At 35.9% G+C, this 27,801-nt stretch overlaps 1 protein-coding gene across 4 annotated transcripts in view; it reads left to right on the plus strand.

The window, feature by feature from the left end:
- The first annotated feature begins 19,798 nt into the window (after window positions 1-19,798).
- Window positions 19,799-27,801, plus strand: part of LOC125648676 (uncharacterized) — a 441,222-nt gene continuing 433,219 nt past the window's right edge. The window contains exons 1-3 of one of the 4 annotated variants that reach the window (XR_008797766.1): window positions 19,799-20,781; window positions 22,007-22,336; window positions 25,423-27,622. Coding sequence is in view for 2 of the 4 variants with exons in the window: in XM_056146696.1 (XP_056002671.1) it covers window positions 22,405-23,130 (726 nt within the window). In the remaining 2 variants the exon portion in view is untranslated. Of the gene's footprint in view, window positions 20,782-22,006; window positions 27,623-27,801 lie in introns of those variants that run through there. The other 3 variants (XM_056146697.1, XR_008797765.1, XM_056146696.1) reach the window with 3 other exon arrangements.

A 27,801-nucleotide genomic window follows, 5' to 3' on the forward strand; every position in this document is an offset into this window, starting at 1 on the left:
AGTTTCACAAGTTGTATGACGAGGTACACATAAAGCCACCAAATACATAAAAGATTATATCTTCTACAATCAGTGATTTTACAGTAATATCAGAACAAAAGAAAGCCCTGTATTCCATGCATTCAGTGACAATCATTTTACAAAGCAGACATGTTGAGATGTCCTCACTACACTGCCAGATCGGGATAATCTTTACACTTGGAGGATGTAAAAGAGGTACATGATATCATATCAGAATTATGATAACACAAACTTTTAAAACAAATAACTTTTCGCTTTTAATTTACATTCATGTAGGTACAAGGACAGACAAATACATATCTATTTTAAGGAGTTATATTTATGTTCTTCCAGAAATTTTGTCATGGGATTAATATGTAACTGAACCCTGCTATCTTAATCTATTTTTAGGATATTAAGATACTTTCAAAAATTGGTCTTTGTACATCTGAGCGATGCGTTCAGTTTAACCTATCATCCTGGATTGATATCCTTGATTTGGGAACCCTAGATATAAAATGGGATGGGTTGAAGACAAGCCTGTGAAATATTAAATTATAGGTGATGATTGGGACAACAACATTCTTCCATCGTACAGAACGACTCACAATAAGATGATTTCTTTGCATCTCTTTAATGCTATAGTGATGGTGAATAAAATCACACCACTGATACATCTAGATGACAATTACATAAATTTAGAATCAGATGACACCATATCATCAACACAAGAGCAATAATTACATTCATAGGAACTTGTATTGGTTGTGTAAACATCTTTAATCAGTAACTTGGATGAACTGCAGGAAGTGTTTGAAGCACTATATCCCAAACACTTACAGCACAAGTACAGTAATTAAGCTGGAGATAAAACAAGGAACCAATAGTTTACTTTTTTGTACTGAATTTGTATGAGCTTAAATGTTATTATATACAGCCAATAGTGCCGCATAAAAAATGTTTACAAATTTACACGTTTCTTTACATGGAATTTTTTAACATCATGTGGATATTTCACATTAATTTAACATATCATGTTTTTGGTACTTTAGTTTTCCTTTAAGCTCTTACAAATTTATTGTCTTTTCAAATTTAGAACATTTCGGCTTGAACATAACTGAAGAAACATTATTTGTCGAAATGCGCATCTGGTGCATCAAAATTGATACGTCATGAGTTTTGCATAACGACCCCTGGATCGAGGCCTCTGCTGGTGGACTGTTAGTCCCCGAGGGTGTCTACAACCAAGTAGCTAAATATGTCGTTACTTACTTGAAAATACGGATGTATATTTAATTACTGGGGTAAAATTTAGAAATTCATTTCAAAATTAAGGATTATATGTGTATATCTTATGCATAGCTCTTATCCTTGTACGAATTTGGCTCCAGTTTTTGTCACTTTAAATTTCATTTTAGCTCTTACTTTTTATTTTCATTTCACATTTCGAACATGTCGGCTTGAGTATCACTGAAGAGACATTTTTTGTCGAAATGCGCATCCCGTGCATCAAAATTGGTACCGTATACGTTTTACATTGATATTTGTTGGTACCGTCATGTGAATACCAAGCTGTGTTGCCTGTTTCCCATTTTGTACTTGCATTACCATTATCACTGTTTAAATTATGTTGTACATTCTTTCAGTTTACTATTGGGATATTTGATTGTAGCAAGACAAAAACTGCAGAAGTCATCAGAATCTTGAAATACCTGCCTGAGAGATGTGTTTCAGTACAGGACGGACAAATGGTGGAGGAGGTTTTTTTTATTGAGGTATGTGCTTCTGAACCAGTGATTGACCAACGTTGGTGGGATCAAAACCAGTGGCGAATCCAGAGCGGGTTGGTGTCGGAGGGTTGTCCCATCAGATAATTTAGTAAAAGTTATAAATAATGCATTCTTAGGCGACCTCCCATCAGACATTTTGGTAAAAGTTATCAATAATGCATTTTGAGGATGGACATCCTCCCTATGGGATACATTTATTTGTGGAACCCACCCACCAACCCCAACCTCCTATCCCCTTCAAACATTTCTGGATCAGCCCCAGTGAATCTTTGACAGTGTAATTTGCAATTTATTTAACACAAATTAAATAATTATTTTTCTTAAGGAGACCGGCTGGCAGAAGAGAAAATTCAAGGGACTCGGCAAGCTATGTGGAATGCAGCAACATAAATCAAACGTGTTATGGGGCTTATTTCGAAGATTGAGGATTGACATTGGAAGATAGATTTTATGGAGGTAAAAATCGAATTGGTCAACTTGTAACATGTCTGGAATTGTCAAGAAGACTCTTGCTGATTTTTTTATATAATCATAGAAGATTTAATGTAAAATTGGAATTTTTTCAAATTATTTTTTCATGATTATTCATTCAAATTGCTATAATCATTAAAAAATTCCGATTGCACAATGTTTAGTACAACTTAAAAAATTATCAAAGAAAATGCGTAAAATAGTATTTTCCTTCTTATTTATGCAAATCAAACAACCATAAATCCTATATATGCACCATAGTGTTTCTTTACAATCAATACAATGCACATTCAATAGTTGTAAGAACTGTAACATGTTTGTTATATGTCCGTCTATATAGGTGGGTCCTATAATGATATTATGTTTGTATTAACCCGTCTGTTAGCTTTTTGTGTCTGGGTCATTACGCTGACACATGCGAATATGGGATATCTTATGATCACCCGCTGTCCGTCTCCATCTGTCTGCAGTTTTTTTCCCCACATTTTCTACTTCTCCTGAACCAGTGGGCCAATTTCAATCAGCATGGCAACAAACACCCCTGGGTGAAAGAGAATCAAGTTTGTTCAAATGAAGAGCCGTGTATCTTAAAATGAAATACAATAGTAGGGTGGTGTCATTTAAATGTGTTATTCTCAGGAACCGCTGTACCAAAAACAGTTCAAATTTACATTAAAGCTTTATGTATCCTCCGTGGCTGAGTGGTCAAAATCATGTGACATCTCACATCTGGTCGGTTTGAATTCTGCTCGCGCCGGTAAGTGCGACAATTACACAGTTTACATTCGGAAAGTCGGCGGTCTCTTCCCAGGTACATTACATTACGGTTCTTCTTTCCACCAATAAAACATATGTGCCACCAGATAACTAAAAAAAGCTTGAGTGTGGCGGAAAACAGCAAAATAATCCAATTAAAGTTTTATAACATAGTGTAGAAAACCACAATAGGGCATCAACGTTTTACATGCATTTATATAGAGAACATCTTCAACCATGGACCAATGTGACTAAGACAGGTGGTGTTGCCCATGAGCCTTTTGTTTTAATTACATAAACGAATGGATATAATGGAAGTCTCATTTTGTTTGATCTGTTATCTGTAATTTAACATATGATACAACTTCACAAAGCGACAGAAGTACAGCTCACTACTTCAGGGACATGCTGAATCACAGATACATGAAGGGAGAATTAAAAAATAATTTTGAACGTAAACGCATTGATATGATTCCATTTTTAATGGAATATGCTACATCTTATTCCTAAATGAATATGCCGTGCCTGATTTAGGTGAAGAAGTAGAGTGTCCAACATATTTTCACCAGAAAAGGGATTCGGATAAAGTATGGTAGTTGATTGATGTGTGTAAAACTATTGTTAAAATGTTGTTTTTTTTAGGACAGTGATGATTTTTGTCAAAAAGTACGTGTCCTATTTGAAAATCCGGATCACGAAGAAAATCACTATATGATCAATGTAAATGATGGTCGATTTCCCTGTCATGTTTTCTGAGAAATCTTTCTCCTATATAGGCAGCCTGAAATCACATGGAGAAATGAAACATCAACATACAAACCAGCCAATGAAAAAGAAACATAGAGTTAAAAATACAGAAGGTGAGTTGTATAATGGTATGTGTCTTTTGTTTAATCTAACAGTTTTACTCAAGAACCGAGACACAGCTGTTGACATGGCAGATGGTCATAGATCCGTTCGATCTTGTAAATAAGTGGTTCCAATCTTTCATAAAACGCATAAAACCAAGTATGTTATTGGATGCATCCATCTTACAACATTAACTGAGGATATTCTTCCTGATAAGCAACATGAAGGACTTATTTTAAATCCGTGTGTAAATATACAAGGGGGAACAAACCAAAACATTATATCGGACGAATACCTAGAGCTGCTCAATAGGGAAATTAAAGACATTGCAGAGAGAAATCAAACGAAATAACGCATGATGTCCCACTCAAAGCAATATCCACATTTAATTAAGTATGTAAAATATTTTGACATTATCTCAGAGCTGAAAGCAGGAAAGGGTTTATATAAATTGCCTGAATACAAGGCTGATATTCACAAGGTAGCCAGAGCTCATAGAAATTGAAGCTTTGAGAAAAAATCTAATCGGAAACTGCACACAGCTTTCCACAGACAGAAATCCATTTCTGAATTGTTGCCAAGGGTTGTCAACAATGATTCGGAGATATAAACCGATGCTACCATATGGACGTTTATGTAATACACGATTCTAGTTATAAATAAATATGAAAGCTACACATGTTTTTTGTTTGTTTGATGCTTTATATGGTATTGGTTTCCCTGTTTCTGGTAACATATACCCTGTTTCCAAATGGGTGTGCAACAAAATATTCCTCTTTTAATTAAAAAAGGTATGCAAAATTTTCTCAATAAATATCATAACTTTATGTTCTAAAATGATTTTGAAAAGGGTAGCAAGTGCTAATATTTATGTAAGTAAAAGCAAAATAACAATACTTGTGTTGCATAAGGGCATTTATATACAAAATAAAAGTAAACTGGTGATTTGTAATAAACGTACAGAAGATTTTAAATTAAATACAAAAATTTATATTGGCCAACATATTTCATTTCTATCATCACTAGCTTCCAACATTTCGTCACAATCACTTGTTAAGGAGTCACTGTTTACGTCACATACTTCTAATTCACTGTGGTTCACTACGTTGCTATCACGTGAGCTCCATTTCTCAAGACGCTCAATATTTTCCAACATTTTTTGTACTTGCAGTTTTTCACACTTTCGACATAGACATGTATTACCACTAACGTCACAACAGGTATGTAGATTACACTCATATTTGAGTTTAGTTAGTTGTGGTTCTTCTAGAAAATTAAACATAAATACTTGTCTCCTACAAGTATCTGATTTAAACAAGATTTTTATTTCTATGTCCACATTTCTCAAATGATTAGAATTGTAGAGCATGACGACAACTGATGATAAGAATAGTACAGCATGATGACAACTGGTGATACGAATTGTACAGCATCGTGATAACTGATGATTGTGTATCACGCCCAACCATTTCAACTTCCAGAAATAAATCAACAACATTATGTGGTGGACCATATACAACAACACTTTGACATTTTCCTATACCAATCCCCTTGCCAGGGAGACTTGTGGAAAATACTATTTTCTTTGTACTGGTATTATCACGCAAAGCATTTAAAATTGTGTCTTGGTATTCCTCATTTGTTTCAGAATGAAATATATCCACAAACTCAGCACAGTCAGGTAACTCATCCACGCCATAGGTATACAGTTAAGCGGCATCGCTTATAGATTTAAAATGTGATGGTCTGACACACCAAAGTGCGATGGTGTGACACGTCGAAATCAATTATTTTTAATGACACAGTGGTTTGGTACAGGGGAACCAACTGTGTGTTGTTTCACTAAGTAATCAGTGCAAAATCCATGCCAAAAATTAAGAACTTATTTCACTACCATCTAGTTGTCGTGTAATAAACACCTAATTTTCCAACTCAAAATCGTATATATTGCTTTGTATTATCACAACCCCCCAGGAATTTAATACCTGTACGTCAAATTAATAAATTATCATGAATTAAATATTGTTCGGGCGATATAGAAGATTGGACAACAAATGCACTTTGCCGTTCGCCCTATACTCAACACTGTAAACCTTGCCGTTACTGTCGTACGCGTTGCATTCCTTCGGTTTTATTTTGAAAGAAGTTAAGACTGATGGAACACTGACATGACGTCACACACGTTACTGAACTCAGCACCATATGCCTTTGGTGTAACCATCGCACTTTGGTGTCCGTATCGTTAACAAGCCATCGCACTTTGGCACATACCATCAAGCATTGTAGCGAACATCGCAATTTGGAGTCTTACACATATAAGCATAGTCAGTTGGGTAGATCCAGAATTATTTGGGGTTGGGGTCGAATATATATTTCATAATAAGTGTATGTGGATGTTGAAATAATATTCTTTGTAATATTTATACGGTATGTTTAATGATATTATGCTGACATATGTTTGTTCATGTTTTGGTTTACATATAAAGCGCTTAATAGAAATATATATTTAAAGAAAATGAGATGTACCAACACTAGAATCTATTTAACTGTGTTCAGACCTGACATGTAAATTGAATAAAAAGACTGCTCTAAATGGAACTTTTACTAGTATATTTAACCTAGATGTACACAAAAACATAGTACGAATCTTGTTTACATAACATAGTCAGAATTGTGAGAGCTGTATCTTTCATGTACAACTTATATCCAAAGTGTTGCTGACCATCAGATATACTTTAGTTAAGCATTCTACATATCAAAAATGAAAAAACTAAAATTTGAAAATGTTCGGTTCAAATCGTGCTCATGCCCCTTTAAGGCTTTTAGCAGCGGAGACTCATTTACGTGTCAACACCCGCTGCAACACGTAACCTCTTTGTTACCGTCCTAGGTTTGACGCATCCATTGTATGTGCAGGACTCAAACTCACGGCTTCGTTGTTACGAAGTGAAAGCTCCAACTAGTAACCGCTGAGCTACAGCGATTATAATTTAATATTTTAATATGCTAATTTGTAAGGACAGCTTTATATCTCATTACCGAGAAAATAAATATAATTTGATCAATCTCGTCAACCCATTAAGTCGTCATACCTGTGTACATTATGTGTGGTCACCATTACTCTGAGACTTGCTTGTAGGGTGGTAGTTATGCTGATGCTATCTTTGAAACTATAGATTGTTTTTAAGTCCTGTAATTGCCACATTATAAAGAATAATTTCAAATAAATTTGGAGTGGAAATGTAGGCATCGCTGCATGGGATGTAAAGAGACACATTGATCATCGATCTAATTCTTAATGCTTCTTTATTTGGTTTAAAATCCCATAGTCTATGATAACATATAACTACACATTGCTTGAATGTTGTTTATATCAATATCCAAACACCTAGCATTTTTGTAAAAACAAAAATAAAAGTGACGATAACTTGAAAAACACCGGTAAGCATCTATATATCTATCTACATGTATCTCTCTATTATATATAATATTATAATTGTCTGACTATTATTCCCCTTGACTCGCGTGTACATATCATTAAACACAACATGTAGATTTAGAATAATATAATTGTATGACTCTTATTCCCCTTGACTCGTGTGTACATATCATTAAACACAACACGTAGATTTGGAATAGTATAATTATCTGACTCTTATTCCCCTTGACTCGTGTGTACATATCATTAAACACAACATGTAGATTTGGAATAGTATAATTATCTGACTCTTATTCCCCTTGACTCGTGGGTACATATCATTAAACACAACATGTAGATTTGGAATAGTATAATTATCTGACTCTTATTCCCCTTGACTCGTGTGTACATACCATTAAACACAACATGTAGATTTGGAATAGTATAATTATCTGACTCTTATTCCCCTTGACTCGTGTGTACATATCGTTAAACACAACATGTAGATTTGGAATAGCTGAAAGACATACCACTTGGGCTACTTCAGTGATACCAACTGTTTCTGCAGGTCAACTTCAAGTTCACTCGCAAACTTCTTCAGTTCCCAGATAGCCTTCCAAACGTGATCATGAAGTGTCCATTGTTGAATTTAAGTTGTTGATACCGGGACTTGACACTAGCTGATGGTGTGACATAAATATATTGAAGAATAATCATGTTCGATGTCAAACTCCCCACAGCTAGTGGTACTTTTTCGCTGAATGTCAGGGTATCGTTTGAACCCCAAGATCTGTTCCGCTTTCTATATATGGGCGCAGTTTCAACTATTGTGAAATTTCGGATATACGTGTTAGCCTAATTTATTATGGGATTTATGAGATTTCGTTATATTCGCCCTTTATTGATAACTTATTTATATTTACTTAAGAGCGTTTATAGACATAGAAACAAGAGGCTCACGAGCCATATCGCTCACCAAAAAATCGTTTCATTTTAGCATATCTGGTGGTTGTGCATTTCACTTCAAAGCCAACTGATTTCACTGAGGAGAATGATTGATTGGATACATTAAATTAGTATATTATATCTTGAAAAGTAAATTTAAAGGGGGACACCTCTGGTTTGTCCAAGGGTGCCTGTTTCTCTAACAATCTATTTTAAATTGCTTGTAGGAGTTATGAGATTGATCACTGATCGTTATCTTCACCTTTCACAGAGATAAATTTATCTTCACGTACCCTATGCAAGGTGAAGCTAACGAACAGTGATCAATCTCCTAACTCCCACAAGGAATACAAAATAGATAGTTGGGCAAACACGGACCCCTGGACACACCAGATATGGGATCAAGTGCCTAGGAGGAGTAAGCATCCCCTGTTGACCAGTCACACCCGCCGTGAGCCTCATACCCTGATCAGGTAAACGGAGATATCCGCAGTCAAGTCAGTGTGCCAAGAACGACTTAACAATCGGTATGAAACACGTCAGACAGCATTTGACCCAATGCGAGGTTGTATTGACGAACTAGATCGTTATAACGAGCATAGAATTTGCGAAATGCTGACTTCAATCGAGACTGTTGAAATCCCTGTACCATCAACTTGTTTGTCAGTAGCTTACCTCGATTTAAAAACTGACTATACCCAGAACAAGCTCTTGCATATCGAATCAGTTGAGATATGTAAACACCATATGCAGATGATAATGGAATATTGCTACATAAATGTGGGAAGTTGACGATGAAGAAGCTGAAATAATCCCGTTTGTCATACAGTTGAGTTGTCAGTTTGCCGTTAACGTCTACTTTCAATAAAATATCCAAGTATGAAGCAGAAGTGGACGACTCTGTGGTGTCCTTTATTTCGAGCTCACAGGGATATATCAAATTGACATATGAATGAAAACTATCATTGTTGATAGACAAAACGTGTAAAATCACTGTTTGTATTATAGGATGTTTAATATATGTAACAAGCAATGTATCGCTTGTCTAAAAATTGACATCTAATAAATATCTTCTATCTTGACAGTTTTCGGTATTGTTTAGGTATTGCTTTTACTAATCAGAGCCTCAGAATTGCAGCTGAGCCAGTTAATTGCAGATTTCCATTGTCTTTTGTATTCGTAATTGTACATATTATGTTGATAATATAGTTCAAATTTAGTATTGTGCATTTAGAATATTGCAGGTGCACAATTTATATTATTATACCTCATATACAGAATCACTAGTAAACCAGAATCTGATTGACCGAGAAGGTCACGTGACCGTCGTGTTTGCCCTGCAACAAAACGTCGTGCCCCATTCCTTCGGATATATCTTTTGTCAATTTTGTGTCCAGTTAAATGAACAAACCCGAGTGTTCCGAATGACGAAGGCAGCAATAAACTCACAGCCTCGTGCATTTCCATATATTGCATGCAAACTAAACGATTTTCGTCACAATAGGACTGTTTGGGGTCAGCTAATCTGCATATTTAAAATTAATAGAAGTGTTTGAGTTTTTGCAAAAAATGCGAAATACATTAGGTTGGCGCAAAATACTCATTATGAAAGGTGAAGATAACGAACAGTGATCAATTTCACAACTCCTACAAGCAATACATAATTTATAGTTAGGCAAATACCCCATGAGATAATTTTAACCCTATTTTCCCCAGAAAGACATACCCTTGAAATTCTCTAGCACCCTTTTTGAAAAAGTGTTATTTGTTGTTCACTTTTATTTGATACTCAAATTCTTTCCACCATTACACAAGGTATACTAATTTCCGAGAAATATGCATACCTTTCTGCTGGGAATTAGTCATATTTTTTATGGGCGTTCATTAAAATATCAAAAGCATCTGGCAATTATCCATGCTGTTATATTCCCTGTTCGGATTTTTGACGGCAGAGATGCACGTATATGAATTCAAATACATTCATTATGACATGTACTGTTGTGATATAAAGTCACTAGTTAGAATAATCTAACTGTGTCTTGGGACAGGCCCTCGCCACACTTAAACCGGGTCAGTGGGACATTATCACTTTAACGATAGAACATCCTATGTAGTAAAGCGCTAACAACTGTACCTTCCCCTCATCCATAGACACCCAAATAGCACAGCATTTCGTGTCTATGTTAGCAGCAAGAATATCGTCAATTGTATGATAAATATGTATTTCTATGAATTCTTTTTTTCTGTGATGAAATACCATCTGTTTCGTCGACAACAACAATATAGGTTTCGTTACTCTCACCAGTGGCTATATCTGTTTACATGGTTTTTAAAAAGATGAATTAAAGATATTTTGCAAAACAAAAAGTGATTACCAAATACAAATCAATAGGTTTGCATTTCACGATTTTCTTCGTAAATTTTGAATGCATTTTATTTTTATTTTCAGTTTGACATGTTGGGTAGAATCGGCGGGATTAAAAAAAAGTAGAAATGAGCATTTTATTTTTTTTTTCGATTCCCCAGAAATTATGGTCCGCGGACCTTTAAACCAAGAAATAAAAAAAAAACTGTCACTAAAGACTTGTGGGTCTTTTTTTTGTATTGCCACCCCATTGGTCTTGAACAAAAGTTTGGCAATATATTGAGGGAGCTCTCTATATTGAAAATCAATTATATTAACAATCTGAATATAGATTATGTACATGATACATGTAGTTGATAAAAATCTGACAGTTGATTAATACATGCCACTGGGGAGGAACTCTGAGTTTTATATTATTATTATTTATTTAGCAAATAATTATCATAAAAGTGGAAACCACTGGTATGTATCTCTGTACCTAAAATTGTGATTTCTCATATAAATATAAACAGGTTAAGGCAAAATATTATAGATTTATATATAATAGCTAAAATATATGTATTATCATTATTTAGTTTGTTGACTTCTAAAAAGCTTAGTGCTTAAACATGTTGAAACATTCCTTTGATCTTTTGATTGGGCACGCAGCTATTTTTATAAAAATAATAAAGCTAAAAAGATACGAAAATCAAACTCATTTGAGTGTTTATCACTACAGCAAAAATCTGATGGAAAGCATTGACCATGATTGACACTTGGACGCAACAAATACAACTAGTCCAATAGCTGAAATATGATCATGCCTTGTATAAATTTATAAACTAAGTGATAGTAATAGGTTTCATTAAATTGGTTTCAAAATCCCACTTTGTTTTAAAAGCATATGAATACAACAATCTCCATTTCTCCATTTATATTTTGATATAACTTTTATCACATCATCTTTGCTAGCCAAGGGTGACTATACTTGGTGTTTCTCGGGGTGAAAAGATAAATACTGTATATCGTCACTCTTCCCTAGCGAAGATGGTATCACAAGTGGCAGTTAAATTTAATCCAACTAAAAGCAAAACTCTAATTTGGAAAGTATAAGATTCAATAGAACATTCATAGAGATGAACCAAAATGGGTAAAAACATTTTCATAGAAATAAAGATTTCAAAAAGATCGTTTAAAAATCACAACAGCTGAACAACAATATACCAAGGTGACTCAAGTGAATGATGTGGCCCATGAACCTCTTGCTAGGGTTACTAGCCAGGCATGTTGTTTAAATATGAGGGACAGGGGTCAATTTACATGGACCTGTGTGCACTTGCGATGAGTTATATGACTGATGTAATTGAAATAGCTTTAACTGTCATGCTTGTTAGTCGCCTCGCATAGCGAGCTACTCCTTGGCATGAGGTCTGTCCTGTGGAATCACCGGTTCACTACCACCCTCATACGCAACTGAATATAGTTTGACTGGTAGTGTGTATTAATTGATTTATTAAATGAAATTATTGCTGCGCACATACAATTCTTAATGTTGTCAATGGGATTCACACATTGTTTGTGAAAGAATGTGCAAATAGTTTAGAATCAAGCACCGATAGCAGGTGTGCAACTGAATACAGTTTGGAGATGAGACTGCAGATATGAAAGCAGACACTGCGTGTCATTCATTGAGTTTAAGATTTGTTAACATTATTAGTAAAGTTATGCATGAAATATTCAAGTTTTAGCCAAACAATAATTATGAAAGACTTAAGAAGTCTATCGAAATGATTATATTTTCAATTGCACTTGAATATAAGGAGTGTTAGGGTTAGATGAATAACAACTTCAACTTGATATATTGCATTTAACTCTCCGTAAAAATAATTGATATGACAATTCTTGAAGTAATATTCTAACAGAATGTAAATGAATAAAAAAAACGAACCAGCTAACCTCATTTACATATTCACGTGGTACATTTTCACGGGAATACTTCATGTAAACAAAACGAAGGAAGATGTGATCAAGATATTTGAAGACTTCAAGATAATAATTTCTATCGGTACCTGTTACACATTGTTTCTGGACTGTAACTGTTTTGTCGTTGGCGATAGGGTTTTGATATTTGACATGTACCGATAAATGTGGATATCATGGATAGTGACCTTTGATCTTGAATTTTGAGTCTTGCATGTGCATGTTTCACCATACTAATTAAAGCTCATAATATGGTGCTGTATACACCCTCCCTTGTTGGAAATCGTGGACGAGTCGACTCTGAGGCACTTCAGGCCTTTGATTTATGAAATTCTTTGAAACTCAACAAATATTAGTAATCAAGACAAGATAGCATGGTTCTTTTCAGTTGGGGGTACATAACTCTTAATATTTTCCTTGTTTTTTTAACAAAATTATTTGAAATATTAAGTTATAGGTATTTATTATGAGGTTATACAATATGATATATACAGAGATTCTGAAAAAAAACCCATACATACACATGTGCTGCAATTTGATTGACTGAAGTTTAAATTGGTTTGGGTTTGATTGGTGGTTTTTTTTGGGGGGGTTTGGGGGGGGGGGGGGGACAAGCAAACAAGACACGATTTAGAATATATCTTTAGTTATCAGGTAGTATATACTTTAACATAGTTAACTTTGTAATGGTATATTAATTTTGTTTATCTTACCTAAAAAAAAAATTCCAAAGCCAGTAAGTTAAAGGATAGTCCCTTAGAGAGATGCTTAAAAGAGGACAGTTAAGTCAGAGTTTTGTCAATTCATCATAGTCGGTATAACGTTGTTTTCAATATTTTGATATCTACAACTGACCAGGTGTAAAGGTGCACATTTTCCATTTCTTGAATGGGAAAAGGAGTGGGTTCGATTCCTTCGGTCGGTATATACAATATATTTTGAAATCATAACATATACCGAAAATCCATTTTTGTATTAGTACATGTAGTTGGGTCCTTGAATGAAAGGGGATGGGGTGATACCATATTTAAAAGTGTTTGTTTCTCCTCTCCCGACCCTAAATTTCAGAGGAGAGTTGGTAGGTTGGTAAAAGGTTTTTTTTAGCCAGCAGAATTGTATTTAGTATGAAATCCCAATGTCCATTAACAAAGCCCGATACCAAAACGTCATGAAACACATCATTCCACGTTTCATCGTCAAACTCGTAAAGTCGATCCTTGCGTAAGGTTCCGCTTTGATTGCCACGTTTAGTAGTTAGAGGAAGGTGTTGATACTTCGGACAGTACTCCAGGTAATTGAGAAATATTCATTATCTAACCACTTAACATAGACATATTGTACATGTATAACGGTTGATTCTACGAACACTCAGGTTTCATCGGATTTGTTCTGCTATTTATGCCACATATGAACAAATTAAGTCAGTTAGAATGGTGTAACTATGGACAATGATGTTATTTCCGACGCATGGTGTTATAACTTCAGACAGTTAGTAAATTCGGTTGCTGCTTATTCTGTGGTTCAGTGACATTGTATGCTTTTGTTTTTGCACATTATGTTAATTCAAATATGGTAGTGATTTCGAATTTGTTTAGAATTGTTTTATAGTAGGCTTATCGGTAGATCTAACTTTTACCAGAGAACGTTTCAGCAAGACTTGATTTTGCCGATCAAACAAAATTGATGCTGACATATTTTACAAGGTCAGGTATTTAAATCAAACAATCAGATCTGGGTTACACATGCGCATATAATTATGTGTTTTCCAGTTTGTAAATGTATCAAGTTCGGAAATAAGTTTGAATTGAGAATACATGGATATAATACTTATTGACTGTTGAAAATATCACACCCGTCCAAAATATCAACACTACCCCTACTGAAAAACACAGCTTGCACACCCGTATACCCCGAAGTCTCTTGTCTCTTCGTTCATCGTGTAGACAACAATTTATCGATCTCAATCTAGCAGATCACCTCTATTCCTATTCTTTTTTAGATCGAAACAAAGGAAGATATAGAAAATACTGGTCATTATAAAATATTGATCTGTACCTGAAACAACCCTGAAATCCATGGATAAAAAAAAAACTTCACCAGAATGACGGAATTAAAACGTTTCGGTCGGTGCGACTTTCTAAGACTCGGTCGGGCAAAGGGAAACAAACACTATTTTTATTTTGGCCCGAAATAGAACACTTGCAATTCTAATTGTTTGTGAACAGTCAGAGGTATTTCCACTTTGTGTTGGTTTTTGGTGACCTTTTACCTTAATCAATTCTTGAATGTAAACAACACTTATAAATAAAAGAAAAGAGAACAATTTAGAGTTAATTTGGGTATGACTAGTCAGTGGATGTTGTATAGTTTCATTTGGCAATATGAATTAGGTTAAAATTACAAGTATCAAATGGCGGATAATGCAAGCATTCGCTATCATGGAATTCAAATATATTCAATGCTGTTTATTTCTGTATTGATTTATGATGGTAGTTATTCTTCATTGATAAAGTGCCTTATGTAGAATTAAAACTGGTGAATATGAAATGTGGGGGAGTTTTGATTTCCTTGCATGCGATTCTACTTTCAATTAAAAAATAGTACAGGATGCTGCAGATTTGTTTGTTGGCTTAGTTGAGTGTGTTTATGTATTGAGTGTCATTCATTGAGTTGACTATGATTTTAAAAGAGGATGTGCAAAATCTGACAGGCAGTGTGTTCAGGATGACAATTGTGTACAATTTGCATACATTGAACATTGGTAATTGGTGTGTCTGTCTGTGTTTCATGTACTGTTGTAGGCAGCTGTTTTAAATCCTGGGTAAGCTTAACTGTGGTAAATGCATAGAGGAAAAGAACGAACTGTCTAGGAGAATATGAAATGATATCAAGAACTTGTTTCTCAATTCTATACAAGAAAATAACAATTTAAGGACTAAACGTTTAGGTTAGTGATGTTAGTAACTTAGACAATATGAAGGGAGAAGTGTATATTTGTTAAGTTCTATATTAGCCCAGCAGATTATGTCTATATATGGAAAAATCTTTCAGTTGGTGATGCAAGCATCAAACTTGGTACATATATTAACCAAACATAGTTGAATAAATAAAGCACGTTAGCCACCCGAAAAAAACAATATGGCGGCCATTTTTCAAGATGGCGGCGGCCTACATTAAGATATTGCATATTCCTTCCTCTATTGTTTGTTAAAAGTGACATTGTGTTTTTTATTTTCGGAATTCGTGCTTTTTTTTTTGTCTTCCAAACATGATGAGAGACATTTGTGAATCGTTACGTAATGAAATGCCGGCCATTTTTTTTCAAAATGGCGCCAAAGCATTATGTAAGTGTTCAGTACCCAATAATTTGTTTTGTGCTATTGTTTTTAATTGAGTAAAACACCGCTTATTCATTATTGAAGGAGTATTTTATACGGTTTTAATCTTCAAGAGATATTTATTTAAAAGAGTGACAGTCGAAGCACAACCAGGGCACTCTGCTGACGTCACTGCTGTGTAACTCAGCATGTGGTCCAACATTAGCTTTACTATTAAGTATTCTTTTATAAAGGTAGTAAATAGTATTAGTAAGATAGCCGCACCTGAATAGACAGGATGTGCCAGCGCAGGAAAGCCAAGCCAAGGGTAATAGGACAATTGTTACCTGAATGGTGTACATATCTTACGGGTCTTAAACAATGCTGGATGAACGATCGGGCTAGATGTAGGGGTAAATTTACCATGAACCTAGTTGAATCCCATATTTCAATGTGCTTTGGATAATTTAAGGTGGTAAAAGGATATGCCCTCGGCCTTAAACATTGTCAGTTTCTAGATTATAAAACGTTAGTTGCAATATATACGCTGATACATCTATGACCTTTTGTTTGAAAAATGGCAAATGTGAGACCATTGTCATCAAACTTGGAGACAGACTGGGGTAAATGTTGTCTCTGTCAGATTGATAAAGATGAAGATCTTAAATCTCCTTCAACCCGTTACGAAACGGACAGGTAATGATGGGTTCGTTATGATTGCAAGAAATATTCCTATCTTCCATGCGATTCATCAGATGCCAATCAAACTAAACCCGAATCGGTTAGATCAAGGTGGTGGAATAGAGGAAACACTAAGGGAAAACAATGCTAAATATCATCAAAGCTGTAGACTTTCATTTAGCAATAATAAGCTTGAAAGGGCACGCAAACGATCTGCTACAAATATGTCTGATGATGCCCATAGTGTACCTACAAAAAGTAGACGGAGCTCTCTTGAAGATAAAGTATGTTTCTTGTGTGAAAAAGATGCTCCAAAATCTTAATTTCGTCATGCTATGACGATGGTAAATATCATCGATTAAATGAATGTGCCAGAAATTTGAATAACGTTAGATTGATGAACAGATTAAGTGGTGGGGATATAGTTGCTCAAGAACTAAAATATCATCGCTCTTGTCTCACAACCTTTTACAACAGGGAGAGAGCTCGTTTTGCAAGTCAAAGTAGTGCGGAAAAAATGGCAACAAGAGAGAAGGAGGCCCATCCTATCGTCTTTTCAGTGCTTCTTGTCTACATTGTTGAGTCGAAAATAGGTACTGACGGTCCGATGGTTTTTCGCTTGGCTGACCTTGTGAGCCTCTATAATCAAGGTTTGATACAATCGGGAGTAGAAGCGCCACGTATAAAATCCACGAGACTTAAAGACAAGTTGTAGGAAGAGATCTCTGGACTAGAAGCTCACAAAAAAGGTAGGGATATGTTATTAGCCTACAAGGAAGACGTCGGCGAAGCATTATCACAGGCGATGGACTATTCGGAGGCACTGATATTAGCGAACGCAGCAAAGATATTGCGTAAACGTATACTGGAACAGAAAATGCCTTTCAAGGATCTTTCCATGACAGTTGTATTGAAGATTCAATGCCATCTCTTTTTGTACAGTTTGTTTGCATGATTGAGCATGGTGCTGATATAAAATCTCAGCTAAGATTTGGTGCTTCGAAAACGGACTTAGCAATGGCACAGCTGCTTCAGTACAACTGTTACGCAAAATACAAAGAAGAGTCAAAACCTTTCAGGCATTCTAAAGACCGTGAGACGCCATTTCCTGTATTTATCGGTATGTCAACTTATTCAAAAACCAGGAAAAAGACATTAGATGAAATGTTTCATGATCGCGGTCTTAGCGTCTCTTATGATAGGGTGCTTGAAATATCTGCTCAACTAAGGGATGCAACGGTCTCCAAATTCTATACGGAAGGTGTTGTTTGTCCATCAAATCTTAGAAAGAATATTTTCACTACTGCTGCTATGGATAATATTGACCACAATCCATCTTCAACGTCTGCATCAACATCATTTCATGGAACTAGTATATCCATCTTTCAGCATCTAACATCGGATAACAAAGGTGAGGTGCGGGAGAAATTACCAGTAAATTCGAAATCTAAAATGGTTCCAGAACTACCGGACTCATTTACCAACATACAATCAGTTTTTTTCTCTGATAAACACCCTAAGCCTTCGAGAGTTGATAGTCCTGTTATAGTTCCAAGTTTACAGCTTCAGCCAGAATATGAATGGTTACAAAAGGTCAGTCTCATTGAATCCGTAAACGAGCATGAAATCAATGTAACATGGTTATCACATTTTGCATCTTAAGGTAGAAGCCCACCTTTTGAAGTTAGTATAACATCTTTGTTACCATTACTCCGGGACCAAGCACACTCAGTTGCAACAATCAGACATATAATGGATAAAATTAGTGATATTGTTGCTATTTTGAATCCTGGTCAGGTCCCAGTGATTGCTGCTGATCAGCCTATCTATGCAACAGCCAAATAAATTCAATGACACAGGCCAGAACGTTATGGTGAAGACAAGTTTATCATGATGTTTGGAGGGTTGCATATTGAGATGTCAGCTTTTAAATCAAACCATTCACTCTTGCAGGATAGTGGTTGGACTGGTGCTCTTGTAGAGTCTGGGGTAACAACGCCTGGTACAGCTGAATCATTTTTATCTGCTTCCAGTGTTACTCGAACACGCCAAATACACCAGGTAACATCATGCTGTTTATTTAAACTTATAATAAATGAGGCCTATGAAAATTATACCAGAGGGAAATGAGAGCAGTCTTTCCAAAGATGACTGGGTGAAGAAACGTGAAGCGGAAAGTCCACAGTTTCAGTTTTGGAATTTGATCCTTTGTATGGAGTTGGCTATATTTTTGCTGATTCGTTCTTTTCGAGAGGCAGACTGTTTGCTTTACCTACAGTCTCTGCAAGGAGAGTAAGGTGTAATTGTATATAGGATATTTAGTACTGCCTGTTTGTAGTTTTGGTGTCCAGTTGTACGCATTTTTACATCAAATGTGCGATTTTCAGTTGCACCTTCAGTATTTCCAATTCACGAATACGGTATGGCCGCCATCTTGAAAAATTATGGCCGCGATTTCTAGATATTTGGTGGCTAACGTGCTTTTTTGATAAAATAGTATCAAAGGATGTTTCATACCAAATTTCATGCTTGCATCACCTACTGAAAGATTGTTAGGGTTATCTGCTTAGCTATATATATACATAACTTTTCATGCACACCAATAGTTTCTCTTGGACTCAGAACTTCTTTTGTATACATTATGAATAAAATCTACTCTCACAATTTGGCCCACATAGTTTCATCAAACCCCTGCAAGAAGACGGGGAAATGAGATATTTGTTATTAGAATGTGCATTGTGTAAAAAATGTTGATATACAGATCAATATATATTACAAATAATTGGGATGCTATTATGAAGGTTACCTATTTGTATGAGTTACTAAAAAATAAATCATATATATTTAAGAATATATATGAATTACAGATACATTAATATATCAAACTTAAAGATCTCTCAAAAGTGGTAGAATGAAGTTTTATGAAAATTCACCAAAATACAATCCATAATACAAGTTTTATGAATATTCAAATAAATGATTATATTAAAACAGAGATTGAAATTTGTCAAAATGAGGAAAATACATAAATCATGTTGGTTTCAGATATTTTGGTGTACTAACATAATTTTTTTTTTACCTTGACTGAGGTTGAGGCTCAACAAAGGCTTATATTAATATTAATAACGTTTAATATTTGTCTTAGTTGTCAATTTTTTTTCCAGATTTTATCTTTTTAATTAATTAAAGAATTAGATCTGTAAATTGTGAGGGAAAAGATATTGTCGATATATTTCGACAAAAAATATCTATTATGTATATAATAACATTTATGGCGAAACTTTTTCCTTATATTATTTATATTAGTTAGTACCGGGTAACCCGTATTGTACCTCTGAACATTAAACCCCGTCGGGAACCCCTATTCAACATTAGCACAGTTTGTATCTGAACCAATGAAAACTTGTGTATATATCACGTGTCTACTTCTGTTAGAAAGTTTTGATTGTTTGGACTTGTAGAAAGCGTGTTGAAATTTGAGAAATCCAGTAATTTTTATAGTTTCTGCATTGGAGATTTGCACTAAGTGTAAGTGACTTGCAGTTTTGTTTTGTTAACTAGTACATGTTAACATCCTCGTGGGTTGAATCATTGGTACAGTAACTTTGTGCACTCGTTCAGCAGACGCGTCGCGTCAGTGACGATGGCGGATTAAACGTGCAAGGCGATAGTGATAGGACATTCATATGTGCGCCGTTTGGATGTTTATTTGCAACGTCACAACATAATGAACTTACGTTTGGACAACGAAAAATTCCAAGTTTCATTACGGGGAAAGGGAGGTTTATGTCTTAGACATATTCGTTTCAATGCAAAAATTCTGCACTTTGACACAACCCCCGATATATGTTTCATGCAGATCGGTGAAAATGACATATCGCCCCGTAGCGAACCAGGGAAAATCTCAGAGGACATTTTTTCGCAGACTTGTTATCTGCGCGACGGAGTTGGCGTAAAAAAAGTTATCGTTTGCCAGTTGTTGCGTCGGCTGCCATATGCGTCCTGTCCACGGTTTAACGAGATGGTACAGTCAGTGAACCAATTGCTGAAAGAAAAGTTATCGGACGTACAAGGGATTGTGTTTTGGCCACACCGTGGATTCTGGGAGTCACTGTCATACATCTGCCCAGATGGAGTACACCTGCTATGTACTCAAGCCAATGATCAGCCCATGAGGAAGTTTCTGTGGAGTATAAGCAACGCTATAATTATTAACGCCAAAGATCTCAGGTCAGTATAAACACATCAAAAATTAAATGCAAACTTGAATTATTTTAGGCCTTGCCTATGTAGGCCATGGTTGTTATTGGTGTTTGAAACACTTTAAAAAAGCATTCTTCAATATCTTCAAAGAAACATTGGGTATAATGTTTATTTAAATAATTACAAAGAAGCAGTCGGTATACTGTTTCATTATTATTAGCAACATTCAGTATAATGTTTACATATTACCAAGAAGCATTCACTATAATGTTTCATTATTGCAAGAAAACATTCAGTATAATGTTTTCAGAATTACCAAGAAGCATTCAGTATAAGGTTTACATAATTATCAGGAAGCATTCAATATAATGTTTCATTATTGCAAGGAAACATTCAGTATAATGTTTACATAATTACCAAGAAGCATTTAGTATAATGTTTCATTATTGCAAGGAAACATTCAGTATAATGTTTACATAATTACCAAGAAGCATTCAGTATAATGTTTGCATAATTACCAGGAAGCATTCAGTATAATGGTTCATTATTGCAAGGAAACATTCAGTATAATGTTTACATACTTACCCAGACACATTCAGTATAATGTTTACATAATTACCAGGAAGCATTCAGTATAATGTGTCATTATTGCACGGAAACATTTAGAGTGTGGTTGCAGAGTTATATAGATATAAACTATATATCTGTCTATATTTTAAAGTAGCAGCAGGGCAGAGTGCAAGGCCTGTGCTATAGAGATATATAAAATGCAATTTCTATTACACTGAGAGGCATTTTAGTATGATATTCCATTGTTATCAATCAACATGAGTATGATTTAAAATTAGGGAAAGGTTAACGGTATGACGCTACTATTACTACATATTTCCCCTGACACCTACTTAAGGTACTATATTTATATTCTTTGATAACTAAAAACAGCCTCCAGATTTGACATTTAGTTTCTTTCTATCAAGTTATATTATATTATCTATATATTAGTGTGCCTAGAGATGTTCTTTGGGTTATTGAATTTCTGTCAAATTCAGTTATCATAGCCCTTGTTGCGATGTACAAGTCTATTTTATTATACAGGCGAACTGTTTATATCTATACTGGATGTCATGTGGTATACTGTTTGGTGTTTACAGTAGTATTAGTTTGCCAACTGTCTCACTCATCAAGTTTGTTGGAAGTTGACATGCCCCTTTTTCCTTGATGCCCAGATTTACTGTTGTTAATTATGTTTTAGCAAACATGCCAAAGGGCAAAGCCACTTCAAGGAAGCGACCAGCTTCACCCCGGCCCGCTCCAAAGAAGTCCAGTCGTCACAGTGTAGCACCACACAACCCGTCTGTGGAACAAGAGCCTGCATAGTTGACACCCACCATAGACTATGAAAAACTGGCGAGACACATCGTCCAGGAGCAAGCACGGGCCCAAAATGCAAACGTTCCCCCAGAACAGACGTCTCCCAATGCACGGCACCAAATGGATGGGACTTGCTAGGACATACCCACCACTTCCAACCAAGCCATTTCGAGTGACAATGTCACCACCATCCTTGACGCAGTATTTCAGGGTGAGTCGGCACGCAATCTCACACCCATTACAATCAGTGATAACATACCCTTAGGGGCTACAGTCCCTATGAAAACCAAGTGCAAAATCTGGTCCAATGAATTTATTGACCTCAGAACACTACTGCCTAATTATACAGATGGTCCCCTTTCAATCACCATACAGGCAGGGAAAATTGATGTAGAGCAGAGCCAAAAACAAAAGTATCCGCTCTCCATCAACCAGTGGATTGATGCTTTTATAACATTTATGTCCATATACCTTCAGAGATATCCAGCGGAGGCATGCAATCTCCTAAAGTACTGTGCATACATCAGGGAGATTAACAGATTGCATGTTGACGAGGCATGGCGGGGATATGATGAAACTTTTCGCAAGTTAAGAGAATCCTCCTTACTTCCATGGCAGCAGCCAGTACCGGAACTGAGGTTGCGGGTTGCTGCCATGGGACCAAAATTCTCAGATAAGTCCCATCCCCCATATGCTAAGAAGTCTAATTTTCGTCCCCAAAAGGTGTGTTTCGCCTACAACCGGGGTGATAAATGTTCAGTCTTCCCATGTAAATATGTCCATGTGTGTCAGAATGTGGCAATAGACATCCCAGAACAAAGTGTTTTGCTAAACCCAAGCCCCAGCCACACCAACCATCCCGTACCTCTTCCAATCCCAGTAAAACCAGCAATACTACGTAAGGAGCTACTAGGTTATGATTCAAATAAATCACAATACTTAGTTGAGGGATTTTGTAGAGGGTTTAGGTTAGGTTGTGTAGGCGCACCCTCGCAGTTGTGTTAAGTAGGGCCATATAAATATGTCAGGAAAAAAGCGTCAATAAACAGATCAATTTGTGACAAATTCTGTAAACACAGCCCTTTTATACAAAAACAATATGTATATATCATTAAGTGCATATTGACCTCTTATACATTTTTCACCAGACCGACAGTCTCTACATCAACTCTGTATCACGTGATCAATCATCAAGATAAAAACGTATCGTATATGTATAAATCGTTAAATTGGCACGATATCCAGATATCAATGCAAGTTGAAGTTAATATAACTTCAAAGCATATTAATTTCTTAATTTGAAAAGTGCTGAGAGCAAGTTTATCGTGACTTGTAACATGTCTAATTTTTGTATTGAATATGCAAGATGCAGCGATTTTTAGACATACGAAGTTGAATCTAGCCTGAAAAACATATTTTCTGTTGAAGCCAGAACTTGGTCCCCTAACTTTCCTCTGGCACTGAAGTTCACATGTCACATAAATCAAACATCTTTCACTTAAAAACCTCGGGGTGTCGTGCCAATAATGAAATTTTTATGTACGGAAACCCTGTTTATGCAAATGAGTCCATTGTGAAAGTAACTATACGTGTAGATTAGGGGCGATATCAAGATCACAATATAATATGGATATTACTTTAGCATGTATGCTATATAAAGAAGAAATTGAAACTTTTTCAATATCAAAGAGAATTAATATAACCCATTTGACAGAAACTTTTACGCGATTGCAGTTTGCCATTTGACAGAGGTGGTAAATAACGAAACAATATTTTGACATTTCCAACCACAAAAGGACTGTAGATATGTACGTCATGACCTTCGTCGTGACGTATTTTTCATTGTGACGTCGTGCAATATGCCAGTGCGGTAAAGTATATGTATGTACATCACTGGTATTAAACAATTTATGGGGAAAGCCTTAACTCAACCGCGCTTGGGATCTTCACCACAGAATCATAAGTCAACTAGGGACCATGTGGAGGTCATTAATGAGTACATATTGAAAGAAATACAAGCACAACGAATAGCAGGCCCCTTTGATGATCCGCCTTGAACAAATTTTGTTACATTACCATTAGGCATTGTTCCCAAATCAGAAGTAGGTAAATATAGAGTAATTCATGACTTATCATTCCCCGAAGGTCAGTCAGTTAATACATACATTCCTCGTGAAAATTCCAAAGTTCAATATGATACAATAGACAAAGTTATTTCACTAGTACAATATTTTGGGCGGGGGGCTTTTATGGCAAAATCTGACATTAAGGATGCTTTCCGCATAGTGCCCATACATCCATCAGACTATCATCTTCTTGGGTTTACCTGGAAAAGTAAATATTATGACCGCTGCCTCCCCATGGGAGCCAGTAGCTCATGCAAAATATTTGAGGAGTTTAGTCAGGCTCTGGTTTGGATCATGCTCAACAAATATCATGCATCGGGGATATCCCATATCCTTGATGATTTCTTTTTCATTTCATCCAGTGTCGAAAAATGTCGGGAGGACTTATCACGGTTCCTTTTTTGTGTAACCAGGTTAATATACCTATCAATATGGCCAAAAATGTTGCCCCTACAACACAGTTAATTATATATGGCATGGAAGTTGATTCTCTCGTCATGGAATGTAGGTTGCCCAGGAGAAAATTATAAAAATTAGCAGCAAGCTCAGTGATTTCTGTCATCGGAAGAATGTACACCTATGTGAATTACAATCCCTTATAGGCTTGTTAAATTTTGCTTGTACCTGGCACAGGTAGGGCTTTCTTGCGACGCCTTATCGATTTAACTTGTAATATTTCAAAACCCTTCCATTTTGTTTATCTCACCAAAGAGGCACGTGCTGACCTAAGTATGTGGTTCCAGTTCATCTCGCACTTCAATGGAAAATCAGTTTCCCTCCCTTAACAATGGGACTCCTCTGATTACATAAGTCTGTACACGGATGCGTCAGGGTCAATTGGATTTGCGGCAGTGTTGGGATCACACTGGTTTGCGCAGTCTTGGTCGAAAGAACTTGATCATTTCCAGATTGCAATTAAGGAACTCTTTCCCATTGTCTTGGCTTTAGAAATATGGGGAGGACAACTACAAAATAGAAGGATTCTTTTTCTAACCGACAACATGTCAATAGTACAAATCATTAACAAACAATCTAGCAAAGACAAAACTATCATGATACTTATCAAGAGGCTTGTGCTTGCTGGCCTTTACAACAATATTCACTTCAAAGCCAAACATATTAGGGGAAATTGAATGTAATTGCAGACAAGCTATCTCGTTTTCAATTCCAGGCAGCTCGGCAACTAGCACCGGATCTGGAGGAATGTCAGATACTCATCCCACACTCTCTTCTACACATTTAGCACATGGGGCACGGACACTTTTATCAGCATCCTTGGCATTATCAACTCAATTAGCGTACCGGCGATCATGGCAACTCTTGCAAACATTTCAAGGTCAGAGAGCTTTACCCTTGCGTGTGGTTGACATATCCAACTTTATACCCCACTTGCATGCATCCCATTTTAGTGCAAGTACAGTTTCTTCCCATTTTTCTGCCATAGGCTATGTACACAAGATGCTTGCATTACCGGACCCTACACAGCTGTTTATTGTGAAAAAGATACTAAGGGGTTATCACAGGTTGTCTCCCACAGTGGATTCACGCCTGCCAATTGCCAGATATATCTTGCTTCAGATTATCAAGGCTATACCCCACACCATTTCTGTTTTGGATTATCGTATCATGTTAGAAGCCCTTTTCTCTATTTGTTTTCATGCTTTCCTTAGATTGGTGAGGTCACAGTAAAACAAGGCATTACATCAGATAAAGTCATTCACCTTCAAGATGTAGAGTTTCAATACAATGGCTCCATTCCCTCCAGAGTGCAATTAGTATTGCGCTATTTCAAAACCCAAAAAATGAATAAGCCTGTCACAATTTGTGTAGAGGGCTCCCCCACACTGGACCATTGCCCCGTAAAATCATTACACCCTTATCTGTCGCATTCAGGTCATACATCTGGTCCACTTTTTCAATATAGAGATGGTTCTCCGATTACGTACAATTATGTTTCCAAAGAACTTTCAAACATCATTAAGTATGTCAGTCTCAATCCTGCACTATACAAAGGTCACAGTTTTCGCATTGGGGCAGCAACATATGCAGCACAAAAAGGGTACTCGGAGAATTATATCCAACAATTAGGTCGCAGGAACTCTAATGCCTTGAAACGCTATATTCGCATACCTACACTTTCTCTTTGATCACTTCACCTCTCCTGAATCAGCCCATTCGTTGGTGAAGTTCAAATATGCAGGTCCGTGTTTAACTGCTGCATCAAGTTGTTGGCTCATTTCACTCATTGGCTGTACCCGGTTTCTTTCTATACAGGCCCATTTTTCACCATATATCACTTTTACCAAAAATGCCAGTGTCCTACTACCCAAAAAATGGGGTTTACCATGCACGTCAGTGTTTAAGTGTCGCAATTATGAGGTCATTATGCAGGTCAGTGTTTAACCGCTGCAACAACGGGGGTTACCATGCAGGTCAGTGTTTAACTGCTGCAACAATGGGGTCACCATGCAGGTCAGTGTTTAACTGCTGCAACAATGGGGTCACCATGCAGGTCAATGTTTAACTGCTGTAACAACGGGGGCTACCATGCAGGTCAGTGTTTAACTGCTGTGGAAAAAAACCCAATCCATTTCCCTTCCCACTTTAAAGTACCTGTTTTAGGCATATTTGCGTGCTGACTCACCAACAGGGTCCAACCGAAATATCCATTAATTACCTCCGTTATGGTTGAATTGTAGTTAAGTTTTTCACAACTTATGTATATAAATGTTTGAATTTGTTACACAATTTACAAGACAGCTCACCTTGGATGGCTCTGAATATGATTTGTTAATCATATCTTTGGCCCTTTTTGTTCGCCATCTTTTTGCTTGTTGTACAATTTGGAACAAGTTTCCAAGGTCTGTATTTTAACTAGTCATTGTTTGTTATTTGTGATAATCATGTATGGGGAAAATCAGGACAGATGTGTTGAAATCCTATGTAATTACATTGTATGTATCTACTGATTTTCCCCTGGTTGAACTGGTCAGTACCATATTTATCTGTGAAATTATCTATATGGGAGAAATCAGAAATGATGGGTTTATATATTGTGCAAGATTATGACAGTGTTTGTGGATCGCTGATGTCCCCCCTTCTTTGTATTAACCTTTATCTTCGTCATGTGTTGTCTAAAATAAATGACATATTTCATTCTCATACACTTTTACAGTGTTGATTTTTAAAGCAAAAACAAGCTTAGGTGAGCTATCCTCTTGAAAAGGAAATAGTATGAGACATAAATAGATATCATGGTATATTGGGTTTTAACGTTTGCTGGTTTCTTTATAATTTATTTTGTTTTATTTTGAGGAAAGAAAATGTAGATTTCATTTTTTTTAAACGTAAGATTAAAGCAAATTTAAAGATTTTGACTTTTTTCTTTATAATTGCTAGAAAAAGAAAATTGACTTTTCTTTTGAATGTTTGATGAATCCTGTCATATACTTTTTTTGCAAATACTTTAATTTCTGAACATTATATGCTTCCAGAAAGTATTAAAAAAATCGATACTTTAGTAAATGTACATGTGCATTGATGTATCAAA

Source organism: Ostrea edulis, chromosome 8 (genome assembly GCF_947568905.1).
Source record: "Ostrea edulis chromosome 8, xbOstEdul1.1, whole genome shotgun sequence".
NCBI classification, from domain to species: Eukaryota; Metazoa; Mollusca; class Bivalvia; order Ostreida; family Ostreidae; genus Ostrea; species Ostrea edulis.